At 43.1% G+C, this 14013-nt stretch overlaps 1 protein-coding gene across 3 annotated transcripts; it reads right to left on the reverse strand.

Moving 5' to 3' along the window:
- Positions 1-4662: 4662 nt before the first annotated feature.
- Positions 4663-10127, reverse strand: tbxtb (T-box transcription factor Tb). Of its 3 annotated transcripts, none has more exons than XM_060830965.1 (8): positions 9925-10127; positions 9271-9535; positions 8503-8637; positions 7993-8054; positions 7848-7909; positions 7576-7749; positions 6021-6153; positions 4663-4930 (listed from the first exon to the last, which is right to left on the reverse strand). In XM_060830965.1, exons 1-8 carry the CDS (start codon positions 10125-10127, stop codon positions 4663-4665), a joined length of 1302 nt encoding a protein of 433 aa, XP_060686948.1. The 3 variants fall into 3 exon arrangements, with proteins under 3 accessions (XP_060686948.1, XP_060686947.1, XP_060686949.1); XM_060830964.1 differs by having other exon boundaries at positions 7576-7752; XM_060830966.1 differs by lacking the exon at positions 7576-7749.
- Between the last annotated feature and the right edge of the window lie 3886 nt (positions 10128-14013).

Below are 14013 nucleotides of genomic sequence, written 5' to 3' on the forward strand. Positions count from 1 at the left end.
TACGTCCAACGGAATGGGGGGAAACTTGTCCCAGAGAACAAACGCTCCAGATGTGGTAAACACTGTCAGTGTACATTTCGTGCCAGCTGCCTTGTTTACAATAAAACTTAACTGACCCCAGAATCTTATAGCAGGCGTTAAGGAAGAAACTAAAACAAATCCCCAATTAAAATTAGTTTGATTCTCTTCCATTGTTCACAACGTGTTGATCACAAGAAGTGCAGAATGATTGCAACAACGGAAAATGCAGAGGCATTCAGCAAGGCAGGAGCAATAATGCAGATTTGGTGACTGCCTACCTAAGTGTCCAACTATTTTCAAGTATTATTCTCCCACAGATTCCCAGTTACTTGCAGTATCTTTAATGAGCTTGCGTTTCACATTGCAAGTTTAGTCCTGGTCGGAACGGTTTAGTTTTGCAATTGTTTTTGTCCCCGTTCGTCCAGGCACACCTGACAGGGAATGCATTTTGTAAACGCTGGCTCCATTGCAATCATCCGGCGTGGAACATACTGTGTAGGGACAAGTTGAATTTTCTTGCAACTAGTGTCATATTCAAGTGGATTTTTTTTGTTAACAAACACTATGAATAAAGTAAGTTTTGGAGTGAATAAGAGTGTCACTCACTAAAGAACGATTTACTCCATCCCTTGGTCAGGTGGGACTCTCAAACAATAACCACTTGTCCATAATACTTTAAAAAGTTGCAGACAGCGTCTACATAGTGGCAGAAAGAAATAAACCGACCGGTGGGAGGCTTGTGGTAAGCGACTTGTCAAAAAGAGGGGATCTGTAACAGTTGTTGCACGTAAGAGCGTTTAAGAAGGTAGTTAGAGAAAGCAGGACCTAGTTAACACGAGAAAACTTTCATTGAGGTAAATACACAGGATAGAATCTTCATATTTTAGTTCATATTTCTATTTCCAAGAATTATAACACTGCAAACGGAGAACTCGAATCCCATAGACGTTTCAATGTAAATTGATTGCAATGTGTGGGATCTTAGAGCTGGAATTCGGCGGATAACTAAAGGGATTGATTATGCATTTGCTATAAGCGGTTTATAACATTGGGCGAGGTTTAACCACCGCATGGCTAACTAGTTTGAAATCTGTAAAACCAGTCAATAATACTCTTTGGAAAACTAAAACATTTTGTTTAACTCCGTGAAGATTCACATTGCCCGTGACTTGAGCATTTCCAATGTTGTGTATGTTGTCAGCAATAAGTTCTCGAGAGTGAACTATCCTTAATCAGAAACGAATCGCCTCAAACGCGTATTTGAATTAAGTGGTACTTAATTTAAAATGGGATAATTAATCCGAGCAGCCAATTTCTAGAAGTTATTTAAGTATGAGATACCCAAGTTCAATTTAAATCAGTGTGGTTCGTCACTACTGTTTTTTAAATATTTGTGAAGCTGTTTAGTGTTCAGCCAATTCCTGCCAACTATGCTCAGGGACTATCTTACACTGCATCCTGATGTGCATTATTTATACTGTGGCTCACACCATCTTTCCCATTGACAGCTTTGCTGTTTGAAAGCTTGGCTGCTCTTTTTGTTTTGTAAATAGTGTAGCTTCCCTCCCTGTCTACTGGCTCCCGCCGCACTGAGTTCCATTCCACCTTAGTCTTTCTCACGTCGAAATCTGTGCAGCTTTTATTGTTCCTGTGCAGGCAATAAACAAAACGGAAATGATGCCCATAAACAAACGCGGCAAGACAACCATTGCATCCAGTTCCCCTCAAAGCCCAATCATGCCGTGACTCGGGAGTATTGATGTATTCATTTGGTTTTGCTGGGCTCGAACTTAAAAGTCGTTAAAAATAGGTCTTCAAAATCCTTTTTCGCTGTCAATCTCGACATATTTTTAGTCTCTTCGCAAAAATACGCCACCAAACATTTCCACTGTGACTCACGCAGTTGACCAGATATGTTTGGGAATCGGTTACGGTTAGAACTATGTTCAAATGGAGCGCGGGTGCAAGGTGGAGACCAGTCTGGGCGGGAAGTGACAGAGGCGAGACTGGTGTTGAAAGTAGCAGGGGTTGCATCGTTGGGCCCCGGGCTGTTTGTTCTCTGTAGTCTCAGATGTTGGGACTGACAGTTCCCGTGGCTCGTTTGGAGCTGCAAAAGAGTGCGATCCCACTGAATGTTTGGTTTGCGTGTTTAACAATGACATTCTCTTCATGAATACTGCCTTTGTGCTCTTTTACTGCATCTGTCGCTCATTGAGAGAGGAGTTGGTATTGCAAAGAAATGAAATCTGGGCCACTTCACCCAGATCTCCAGCACGGGGATTAGTATTGTTAGGAAGAGAAATATACTACTTGTCATAAAAGACTGGATCAGAGAAATCATCCATTTATTTGTTGGAAACGTGAGTTAGAGTTTTGTTATAAGAGCCCGGGCCAATTTCGATTAAACGTTTTGTATTGAACCAATGAACTCAGTGGAAGTCCTCCAATGGGACTGAGGGGAGCGGTCCCCCACCAAGTCTGGAATAATGAGACTGGATGTGGTCTTCACTGCAGAGAGGAATTTACAGCAACTCTTATTATACACCAATTTCTTCCCGCAAGGAACATCACTTCCACGCCATTCCCACATGGCCAGGCATGTCCTGCCCGTGTGAGATGTTCAAATGCTACTTCTGATTTTAAAATGACACAAGTCTTGATGCGGGGGCTGGGCATTGGGGGGAGGGTGGGTTGGGGATCTGGGGCATATACGCTTGGAAATCCCATATATATCACTTTCTGTAAGAAATATTCCCTAAAACGTATCTACCTTAACGGAAACTGGATGAAAAGATCGAGTCAATTTGCAGAGTTGTAAAACAAGGGTAAATTGCAGAGCTTAATTCACACGCAGGTATTTTCCAAACTGGTTTGAATTTAACCGCATTGAGAATCGCTAATTATTTTGATAGCAATCGGTCAGTGTTGGGTAGCCCAAGTGTTTGTAAAAGGCTGTGGTAAGATATGCTTCAACATCAGCTCGCACTCCCCCTCCCCCACTCCCTCCCTCCCATATTACTGCCAGAAAGAGTCTCGCCTCAGTCTGTTAATATATACCTCCCCGCCCCCCCCCCCCCCCATACTTTGGTATCTTACTCTTCTTAAATGTTTTATTGATCAAATGCTTCGTCATAAAAGATCCCTTTCATTGCCCGTAAGATTATCGGCCGGAGTAAATCCACACCGCAAGTCACTTTTCTGTTACAATGTTTAATGTGTCTTTCCCCTCCAACGCTGCTTTCCTTCAATGCATTTTCAAGACGACGGCCAGAGAAGAAAACAATAGAATTTCTGGCGACTCAACCTTGTAAGACTTAACACGATCGGTAACATTAAAGGTAAATGACTCTGGGGTGAAATGACGTGATCAAAGGCATACAATATTCGCTCAGCTGGACAGACTGTAGTCAAGATAACTGCTGGGGAGAAAATTCCAAATAGCAATTTCACTGCAAAACTGAAATCAGAACCTTCCAAACGACCAAGTGTATCCTCTTTTTATTTTTCGGTTGGCGAATTATCTTTTTTGTGTGTTTTAAATACAATTCAAATGGTCGGGGTTTGCAGGGAAATTTAAGTGTCATTTTACTTGCCACCTGCCAAGTATAACATTCTCATCCCCAGAAGAAAAATGATGGTCAGAATTTTGCACGGGTTGGGTCAGGTAGCTGCAGCTCTGAGATCTCAGAGTTAGACAGCCCGTCTCGGGACACCTAGCTTCCAAGGCCACTTTCAGCTCGAGAGCTCTGTCTAAAGTGGGTTTTTTTTAAAAAGTCAGCTATATTTTCAACTAATGGGCAGGAAAAATATTTCTCAGGGTAAAACACGTTAAGTAGTGAATTATTTGTAAAACCAGGTCTGGTTAGAATGATCAGTTTCGCTCCATCTCTCGAGGAACTGGGTTTGGCAACGAGTTTCTTTCTTTGCAGGTGTTTGAGTCAGTGCAGTGTACTCTTTAATGTTCTAATTTTGAGGCGGAGGAGACGCAGGAATGTATTTTTGTCATTGGGGGTTTCTGTCATTTTAAAAGAGACTGCTTCTCTTATTATGCATATACCAATTCCAGAGAGGTCAATGATAATTGACAAACAGTGTGCTGCATGGGGACGCATTAATTACATATACGCTCCACTAACGTTTTTATTTACATCGTTTTTGGACAGGTCACTGCTGTTGCACAAAGCAGAGGTCCCAACATTATTACTGCGACGGAGATTAGATTGTTAGTCATGGAATGCGTCTTCCTCGATTTAGCTCATATTTGGTTTATCTTCTCAAGACCTGGTGCCAGTTTATGTTTTCTATACAATAATTATTTTACAATAATGGATTGTTTTCTCTAAATTATCATTAATAGGAACATCATAAAAACAGAACCATTCTGGTTGAAGTATTTGATCATGCCATTTTCAAACTCCCAGGCTGGTGGGATGTATGGGCGGCACACCGCCCAACTTTGGTCATCAATACAGAAATCTATCACAGAACCAAGTTCGTCTCTTCCTGCCATTCTTCTGGATTTCCCACGGAGTTGCAACATCAAGTCCAAAGGAAAAGGGTGGGAAGGGTTGGGAAAACTCCCAAAGAAGTCCTTAAATTAAATTAAATGGCTTGAGAAAGGCGAGGTGAGTACAAGTGCTGTCACATGGATGGAGGAGTAACTGGTGTCCATGTAGAAGTTAGTCTGCTGTGCGCAGAGGCATCGTACTGGCTCTCAGACAGCTCGATTCCAGTGCCACTGTCATACAGGGGCGATCCTGACGAGGTGGCGCTCACTGAGTGAGCCAGAGACGGGTAATGAGCCGGGGAAGCCCGCAGGAACTGTGAACTCAGGCCGTTGGACATGCCCCCAGACTGGGACACTGGGGTAATGGTGCTGTTACTGACTGACCACAGACTCGGGTATTGGCTGCAACAAGAAAGAAAGAGCCATGAAAAGTTATGCAAAGTTACTAAAAATACAAATACAGTCACATGGGGAGGGTGGGGGGTATCGGGCTCATAAAGAATGTTAAATATCCAGTAAATGGGATCAGTCATCATTGCAATGAGCTGGTCAAACGAAAATAACTTTGCTATTTGGTTGATGTGGACAAGTGATCAACATATTAAAGACATTCTCTGCCCCCGTGGCATTCTCCAATTGGAGGACTACAATCACCTGAGAAGAAATTACAATCTAGTTCCTCACTGCCGGACTGAAACTGCTGGACACTTCTCCGTGAAATCCAAGTTGGACGCTGGATATCAAGTGAAAGTGGTATCACGTCAGCTTTCAGACTCCCCCGCTGTAATGTCTCAAAACCCTTCCCTCCACCTCAGGAAGCTCCCACTAGGATATTCAACTGCAGAAAGCCCTCCTTTATTAGCGAATGGCTGGGCTACACGATATTGTATTTTGTTTTTAAATTACTTTAACAATGTATTCATTTTCAATAAATCAATTGCTCCGACAGGTATGCGTTGCTGACATTTACACCTGTCTGAGATTATAGTTGGAGGAATGTTTACTCTGACATTATGTCCACCTATCACTCCTTCCCTAATAGTTCCCACAACCACCTGATGAAGGAGCGTCGCTCCGAAACCTAGTGCTTCCAATTAAACCTGTTGGACTATAACCTGGTGTTGTGGTTTTTAACTTTGTACACCCCAGTCCAACACCGATATCTCCAAATCATGCCCAATGGCTCTGCGGTGTTAGTGTATAATGTGAGTGCGTTGGGGGACATCTCAATGTGTGTGAAATGTAAATCAATCGAGCTACTGAGATAAGTTGGCAGTTTAATTTCTATTTACTTTAGACAATAGGCTTGAGGTTTGGGTCAATACAATGATTGGTAAACAAAATTAAAGTACTAGCGCTGTGGATTTGGTAATGGTGGAATTGCTAAATCTTTTCAGAGAAATAGAAGACATTCCTATTACAAAAGTACTTCCACCTCCGCCCTCCGAAGCTGTGTTAAATCCACTAAGGTCATCCTGCGAATGTCTCTTACCTAGAGCTGGTGGCAGTGCCAGCATTGTGTGTCATGGGTAGCATGCTGGTATGCGTGGAGACCTGCAGACCCGACCAGTTGTCATGGTTAGGAAGCATGGAAAGGCAACCAGAAGAGCTGTCGGGATAGCCAGCTACAGGGAAACACACAAAATAGCAACAAATTAGACCTGGTACAGGTGGCATAACTAAACACATAGTACAATGCAACAAGTCCGCATTCAATGGTGTAATCTATAAGTGATGGAAGAGTGTGAAAAGTTTTCCTCCCACGGTAAAATTGATAGACTAAGTATTTTTATAAGCGTCTAATTTAATTTCACCACGCGTTTCACAAATTCGCTTTTACAAAATAGCTGACATCTAGTTTGTGTCATACTGTTAACTATTCAACTAACGCAACTAATTGAGTATTTCATCATTCCCTAACTAAATCAGTCATTGGGAAAGATTTTGAAGGTGGAAGTGGGATTTAAAGTTAAGTGATGGTGGTTATAACAGAATCATTATTTGTCCTACATTAAAGATACTGTGTAAATGTAACAGTCTATATTCGGCAGAACTAAAACAAAGGGACCAATGTTCACCCTCGCGGACAACCTCTTTCTCTGTCACAATCTTTCCTCATTTTGTATTGATGCTCCTTTATTGCGTTGTTTCTAGAACATTCCTCTCTTTCTGCTATATGCCTTTGCTTCACTCTGCATCTTACGGTGTTGAAACTACAAATCCATCATTCACAAAACGATTATTGTAGTACGCCAGCATTCCTCACCCCTTCAACAATTACAGGCCTTTCCAACTTGCAAAGGATCCTCACTTGCTTGAATTACCTCCCACCACCTCCGCATCCACAGCAACATAATAACCTAACATATCACCCCTAGCTTTCCAAATCTGCTTTTTTTTAGTTTTTTTGTGGTGGATGTGTACGCCATTGGCAAAGCCAATATTTGTTGCCCAACCCTAATTTCCCTTGACTCAGGTATTTCTGAGTGTAGTTAAAAATCAACTACATTGTTGGGGCTCTTGAGTCATATATAGACCAGACCAGGTGAAGAGGGCAGATTACCTTCAGTAAAGGTCGGGAGTTGACAACAATGGTTGACGGCGCCATGCCGACTGAGACCAGTTTAAATTCCAAATCTTCGATCAACGGAATTGACGTTCCATGCGCTGCTACCAATGTGTACCGGTATATCCGGATCATTTGTTGGGTCATTGGATTAGTGATTCCCTAATATTTCCTCAATGAAGTGACATAACCTCCCTCAAAATGCCTGCAGTAGAGCTGATTAAAGCATCATATATTAGCCCAGACGCTTTAAGAATTCAAATTTAGGAGGGAACATACGGGCTAATTCGAATTTTATTCGCCTACTCAAATACATCTCATGAAGGCTTGCCAGTGCATTAATATGACAAAAGAGATGAGTGCATTTGATATCCAGAAGCAGATCAAACTCTACAGTAACCGTTCTGTACCCTTTCATAAAGATCCTTTTATAGTCGCTTAAAATGATATCGGGTATATGTTAGAGCAGTATTGCACTTACTCGGAGAGCTGTTCCTGTGCGTGTAAGGATTCGGGTATGGAGCAGAGCGCTGGTTCCTCAGGCTGGAGTAACGCTCGCAACCGTGGGGCGTGGAGAGGGAGATTGGCCCACCAAATTGAGCGTGAGGGTTAGAAGGTGGACACAGGGTACCTGTGCTAGGCAGAAACCAGCTACCTACTGGCGAGGAGGAGAAATATACATGTCCAGTCAGCCACAACAAATCAGACGAGCTGCAGTACAAAGTGACTCTTCCCCCCCAAAAAAGAACTTACATTGGGAATATCCAGACTGTTGGCTGTCACTCACGTCATCCAACATTTCCTTGTGATCGCTTCTGGACAAGAAAAACCCATTAAACACAGCGCACAGATTAGTCCTAGCTTAAAGTATTGCAATAGAATACTATCTTAGGCTCACCTCTCTTTGGAGTCAAGGAAGGCCTTTGCAAACGGATTGTATTTAATTTTGAGAGCGGTGATCTGTGAAGAAGGGCGGGGGGGGGGGGGGGGGGGTGGTGAGGAATAAAACTTAAGATTCATCAGTATGCAGTTACTGGCGTGTCGCTACTCTTACCATAAATCATAGTCTTAGTACCAGCAAAATATGGTGCAGACAATCCAAAAATAACCTCAGATTTTAGATTTGAATCTGCTCAGCACTGGTCAACGATTTCAAATGATGGCAATAAAACATTGCTGATCACTGGTATTGATAACGCTAATTGTGTCTATACTGAGTTAAAAATCACACAACACCAGGTTGTAGTCCAACAGGTACACTCGTAGTGTGCTTCCAATTAAACCTGTTGGACTATAACCTGGTGTTGTGTGATTTTTAACTTTGTACACCCCAGTCCAACACTGGCATCTCCAAATTGTGTCTATACTGGACTTCTGGAAGTGCATAGGTTGTTTGGAAGGCGTTTACCTCTTCATTCTGATAGGCTGTCACAGCGATGAACTGAGTCTCAGGGAATGAGTGACTGCTGATCATTCTCTGAGTTCCCCCGACTCGCACGATGTGAATCCTGGGCTCGTATTTATGCAGAGAGTTCAACATAATCTGCAATTCCAACAATTGAAAAGAAATGTCCTTTAGAGGCTAGGTCCATTCTAATAAAACTTTTACAGGCTTGCAAGTTTCCTAGTCACTGCACAACTAAATTTTTCACCGTTTGCATCGTTTTATTTCACACGTGCGAAATTTTATACACCGTCGACGTTTAAACTAATAACGACATTCAATGATGCGTTGTCATCCCGGCTTTACACAACGTTCTATCATTTGTAATAGCTCGCTGTGGCTCATGGAATGAGCAAGAGGCCTGTTAACTCTCCAAAGTTGCCTACCGCTATATTTTGCAACTGTTACACCAGCAAAGAGAATCCCGGAACTCTGAGAAATTCAGAATCCTCTTGTCAATTATCAGTATTATTTGTTACAATACCTCGGAGTTAAATAGTTACCGTTTCCCAATTAACGACAAAACGTGCACATCAGATGTCACATAATCTCACCAGCGCTGACATTCGAGAGCATCATGTGATAACTTTGTATCTTCCCTTTTTTTAAATTGCAAATAGCCCGGCTTACTTGTTAAGTGCAATATCGGAAAGAATCTGAGTGCAGTTCAGACCTTCAGGCCTGGTACACGGGTTACTCCAGCTAGTCAGGATGCATTAAATCTACAAGTACCTGTCCGCCGCCGTTCAGTTTGTTGGTGAGTTTAACTTTACTGAAGGAGACGGGCGCTTTCATCCAGTGCGCCCCAAAGTTGGGAGAGTCGGGGTGGATGTAAACACAGCTGGGAGCCTGAGGCTCCGGTTTGCCACCGGGGACCCACTCCCCGTTCACATACTTCCAGCGGTGGTTGTCGGCGGCCACAAAGTCCAGGACAAACGAGTACATGGCGTTGGGATCTAGTCCTGACACGTTCACTTTCAACACAGGAAACATCCTCCTGAGAACAGGAAAGAAAGTAAAACGAGTGAGCAAGGAAGGGGGTGGGGTGGTGGTGCATTTTATCTATTGTCCCACGCTTCTGAGCAAGACAAGACCCTGAAGGATATGGCTTGTAGTCACACCCGCTGCTCACAATTGTTCTTGCAACATATGGAATTAAACCTTTCAATGGGACATAGAGGAGCAGATACAAATGCTGTCAGCTTTAAGTTGTGATGTTTTACCCTGTTCTATTAATGGAAAGTACAAGCTGGGGTAGGCCGAGCTCAGTTTTCACGCCCTTCATTTCCTTTCCCAAGTATTCTAAAAGCCGTGATGTGATGTACACAGTGAGAGGTCAGAGGGTAATCCTCCCAGCGGAGGCTGGTTCCTCAGCCCTCACCCTACCTGCCGTTCTTTGTGACGATCATTTCGTTGGTCAGTTCCTTAAACTTCAGCCACAGATCCAAGTCTTCCAGGTTGACTTTCAGCTCTCTCTCAGTGGGGTCTCCCTTCTCACTCCCAGCCTGTAGCTCACTCTCCACCGCACTGAGGAGATGGTCCACGCGGTACTGGCCGCTCTTGCCACTCTCCGTTGCGCTGGAACTCATTTTCCGGATCCTGAGGAAACCCAGGTACTTCTTCTTCTCCCAGTTGTTTCCTCCCGGGACTACGGGAAAGGGAGTGCTGTCCGCTCAATGTACCTCCCTCTCCCAGTCTCTCACTCTGAAATCTCTCATTCATCCTGATAAGTATCCCTCCACGGGGATGCTGACGTCAGCGGGCGGCTAGGCTGGATGCGGATTGGTTGGGGCCTGCTTTGATCTGAGCAATGCCGCGTGTGATTGGCGAGTGGCGGCCATATCAGTGAAACTGGGGAAAGCTTCTGAAGTTACAGCCAGATGTAATTACCACAAGTTAAATAGAGCTATTTCATGCAAATCTGCAAATGTTTACACCTATATCAAAGCATGGGGGTCAATGAGGAAATGGCTTTTAGGATATAGAGTCCCTGTCCTCTCAAGTGTCTAATCTATTTGTAATACAAGTTTCACACATATCGGGCCATGTAAACCCATTTCAACTGAAATGGGAACAGCTCAGACAGCCCAAACGGTGATTGTTGGAAATATGAATCTTTTATAAAATATCAAACAGAACGATTTTGTTCTACTAAAAATAAAACAAAGAACCGTGGGTGCTGGAAATTGAAACAAGAACAGAAATTGCTAGAGAAACTCAGCAGGTCTGGCAGCATCTGAGGAGAGAGAACAGAGTTAACTTTTTAGGGCGAGTGACCCTTCTTCAGAACGATTTGTCACCTGTAAGGCCTTATCAAACTGACAAACAATAATGGTTAAATTGCTACCGTGAATGGCAACCCATAGCCCAGTGGAAGGTAAGGTCCTACAGATTCCGAGATGGCGTTTCGTAAACGGAAAATAAAAAAAAAACGGCGGGTCCTACTTGCCATACATCTTTAGGAAAATGCTACTCGCCTTCCGTATAGAGGAGATGCCACGGTTTGGCTCCGAAATATAGTACCGCTGGGCTAATGCCCACCTTTTATTATCTTACTGTGAGAAAGATACATTTAGAGGTTGAGGTGACAATAACCAGGAAATGGTTGAACGGGTTGGCCTGAGAACAATGCTCTTTTGAAACGACCTACACTGGACAGCGAAGCAGTCAGGTTTAAACTTTGGGCCACTATCATTTTGAAGGAAGAATCTAAAAATTTAATAACACCTGCAGCATTTCTTTTGCAGGATATAGAGGACATGCACTCAGGAAACATGTACACTTCTGAGTTGTTGTATCGGTGCAAACATTTGCAGAACTGTTTTTCTTTCCAGAGAGTTCCCAGTATTTTCTGGTTTAATTTCAAAAATTCAGCATTTTGCTTTCTTTTCCTTCTCTACATTTCGATTACGATCGATTTGTTCTTCCACCTCAGTGACAAGTTAAAGTCGCTTGAACCGTGAATTCTTTCAGACAACAGGTTAGCTACTCTCCTGAAATACCAGTGTTGAAATAATTTATTCAGCTATCCACAGAGTAAGTTTAGGGATGTTTTCACGCAAACCACACACACACACACACACACACAGCACCCCCTCCACCCACACACAGACAGTTCTACCTCCACCCACCCACACACACACACATTCCGCACCCCATCCACCCACTCTCTCTCACACACATACATTCAGCACTCCCTACACACACACAGACACACAGTTCCCCCTTCACCCACACACACACTCTTACAGACACCCCCCCCCCCCCCCCCCCCCCACACACACACAAACACACAGATTTAATATATAATGCATGCTGGATTGGCCAGTGGCTGACAGCGGGCAGGTACAGTATGCCGGCAAGGTTGGAAAATGTAAGGAAAATAATGGCAGCTTTTCTCTTGAGAATTAACGATGGTGAGGAAGGGAGGAGAAAACAAAATGAGAAGTGCACTCCGTCTCAAATGAAAGCCATTCCCTGTGGAAGAGACGGAGGATGATCCTCTGGGATAAAACCAGCAGTCTCTTTTTTTTCTAATTCACCGGCAAAAGAGGAACTAATTTGTGTTGGGCTCCCAAAATAACTTCGGGCTGGTTCCCATGAGCGAGTACCGCAGGGACAACTTTCGGCTGTGAGTTGCAGTGCATGACAGTTTACATTCAAAAGCTTCTTTCAGCCCATTGCTACAGACAGTAGCCAGAGAGAGAGGCCGAATAGAAACAACCATCTCGCTTGAATTTTAAAATTCGTCTCATAGCCAACCCAACCTCTTCCTGCCGTAACCCACATTATTTTAATGAAGGCACCTTGTGAAATGAGCTAACGGCGGCGTTACATGATGAAGTAGCCTATTTTGCTATTTCTGATTTCACTAATTTCACGTTACTAAGACAAATTAATGCAACATTTATCTACCTTGGCCAATATTTGCACTTCACTAGAAATCGTTTCGGGGTGATCGACAAGGTAATCGGTTTACTCTTTGCATAGATTGTTCCGAATTCTTTCAAAAGCAGATCCTTTTGAATTGTTCGAACTCCGGGACCGCTCATTTGGGAGTTAACTGAACAGATTGATCGAAAAATGAGCTATGTTTATTCTCTGTTTCCCGCGGAGGACAACCCCATGTGTATTTAAGCACAGAGAGAGGCAAGTTTGCGAACGAAAAATCTACCTTGATTGACTTTTTCGATATGAATTCTGACACCAAGGACCTCAGTGTTGTGAAAATTATTTTGCTTGTTTTTTTTAATTTCATGCCGAGTTTCTGGGCCTCCCGGGCTCTGGCCTTCCACTAAGTAACTGTCTTGCCAACCTTTAGAACGAAGTACTAGGACAAACTGAATTTGACATATACTCGGTAACTATTCCAATGACCACACATCTTCTGCCAATCTTAGTGGAAGGAATCTGGTGATGTAATTGTTTGGTGCCTGGAAGGAGATTTGAATGATTCCTTGATTAGTAACGCAGCAAACCGCACTCAGGCCCCTTCCACAACTGGACAGTGCCTGTATTGCATTGCAATCTTCGGATATTGTCACAGCTAATACTGAATTTTTAATCTGCTAACTCAACGCAGCAAAAACAAATAAACAGCCAAATCAGGAAATAAAACACGACAATGTATTTCATCATTTCATTACAAAGCCTAAGTGCAAACATATAACAAGATACAGCAATCAAAATAAGATGAAAATATAACAAGATACAGCAAACAAAATAAGATGAAAATATAACATACAGAAAGTCGACCCTGAATCTCAAACTGAAGTGAGCTTTGGAGCTCATCCTTTTCATCATCCATCTGGCTGAAGCCAGGAGGAACGAGATGCCTGGTCCTTTTTTTAAATTATTTGTAGCACACTTTTGACAAAGGAACTTACTCGAACGCTGGAGCTTTACACGGCGAACTGGCCGTGGTCTCTTTCCGAGAACACTTTGGGACCTTCGATCTGTACGAAGTTTCATTTCCTTGAAAGGGTGGCACAGTCCAGTTTTTAGATGCAACTTGAAAATCACACAGTTGTCATTCTGACTCGGCGGGAGCAGTCACATGCAAACTGTGTGCGGTGCCATCCCAGGGAATGAAAGTTATTTGGACTTCAGTTCACTGTAGTACATTTCCCATTAGCTAACTTCTACAAATTAAATTTAAAAATCTCATCCTACAATTCAATCTGAGTGAACTGCCCCACTATTATCAAGCCGCAATTCGAAATAGCACTGTACCATTATGTGAAGGGGCCTTCTCCTCATCCAGTCTCATAAGGAGTTAACAATCAAAATTTTCTGAAGTGGTGATATGTGAGCCGATTGCGTAATCCCCTGTTAGATTTCAGCATACTGTTCTGTGGAACTGCTGGTCTTCCCAGAAATCCACAGATCCAAGAGTGCAACTCTTAGCTACCTTAGCGATAGATAAGGTTAAAAATCAAACGACACCAGGTTATAGTCTGGAAACAGATACAACAA

The sequence above is a fragment of the Hemiscyllium ocellatum genome, chromosome 10 (assembly GCF_020745735.1).
Source record: "Hemiscyllium ocellatum isolate sHemOce1 chromosome 10, sHemOce1.pat.X.cur, whole genome shotgun sequence".
Classification (NCBI taxonomy): Eukaryota; Metazoa; Chordata; class Chondrichthyes; order Orectolobiformes; family Hemiscylliidae; genus Hemiscyllium; species Hemiscyllium ocellatum.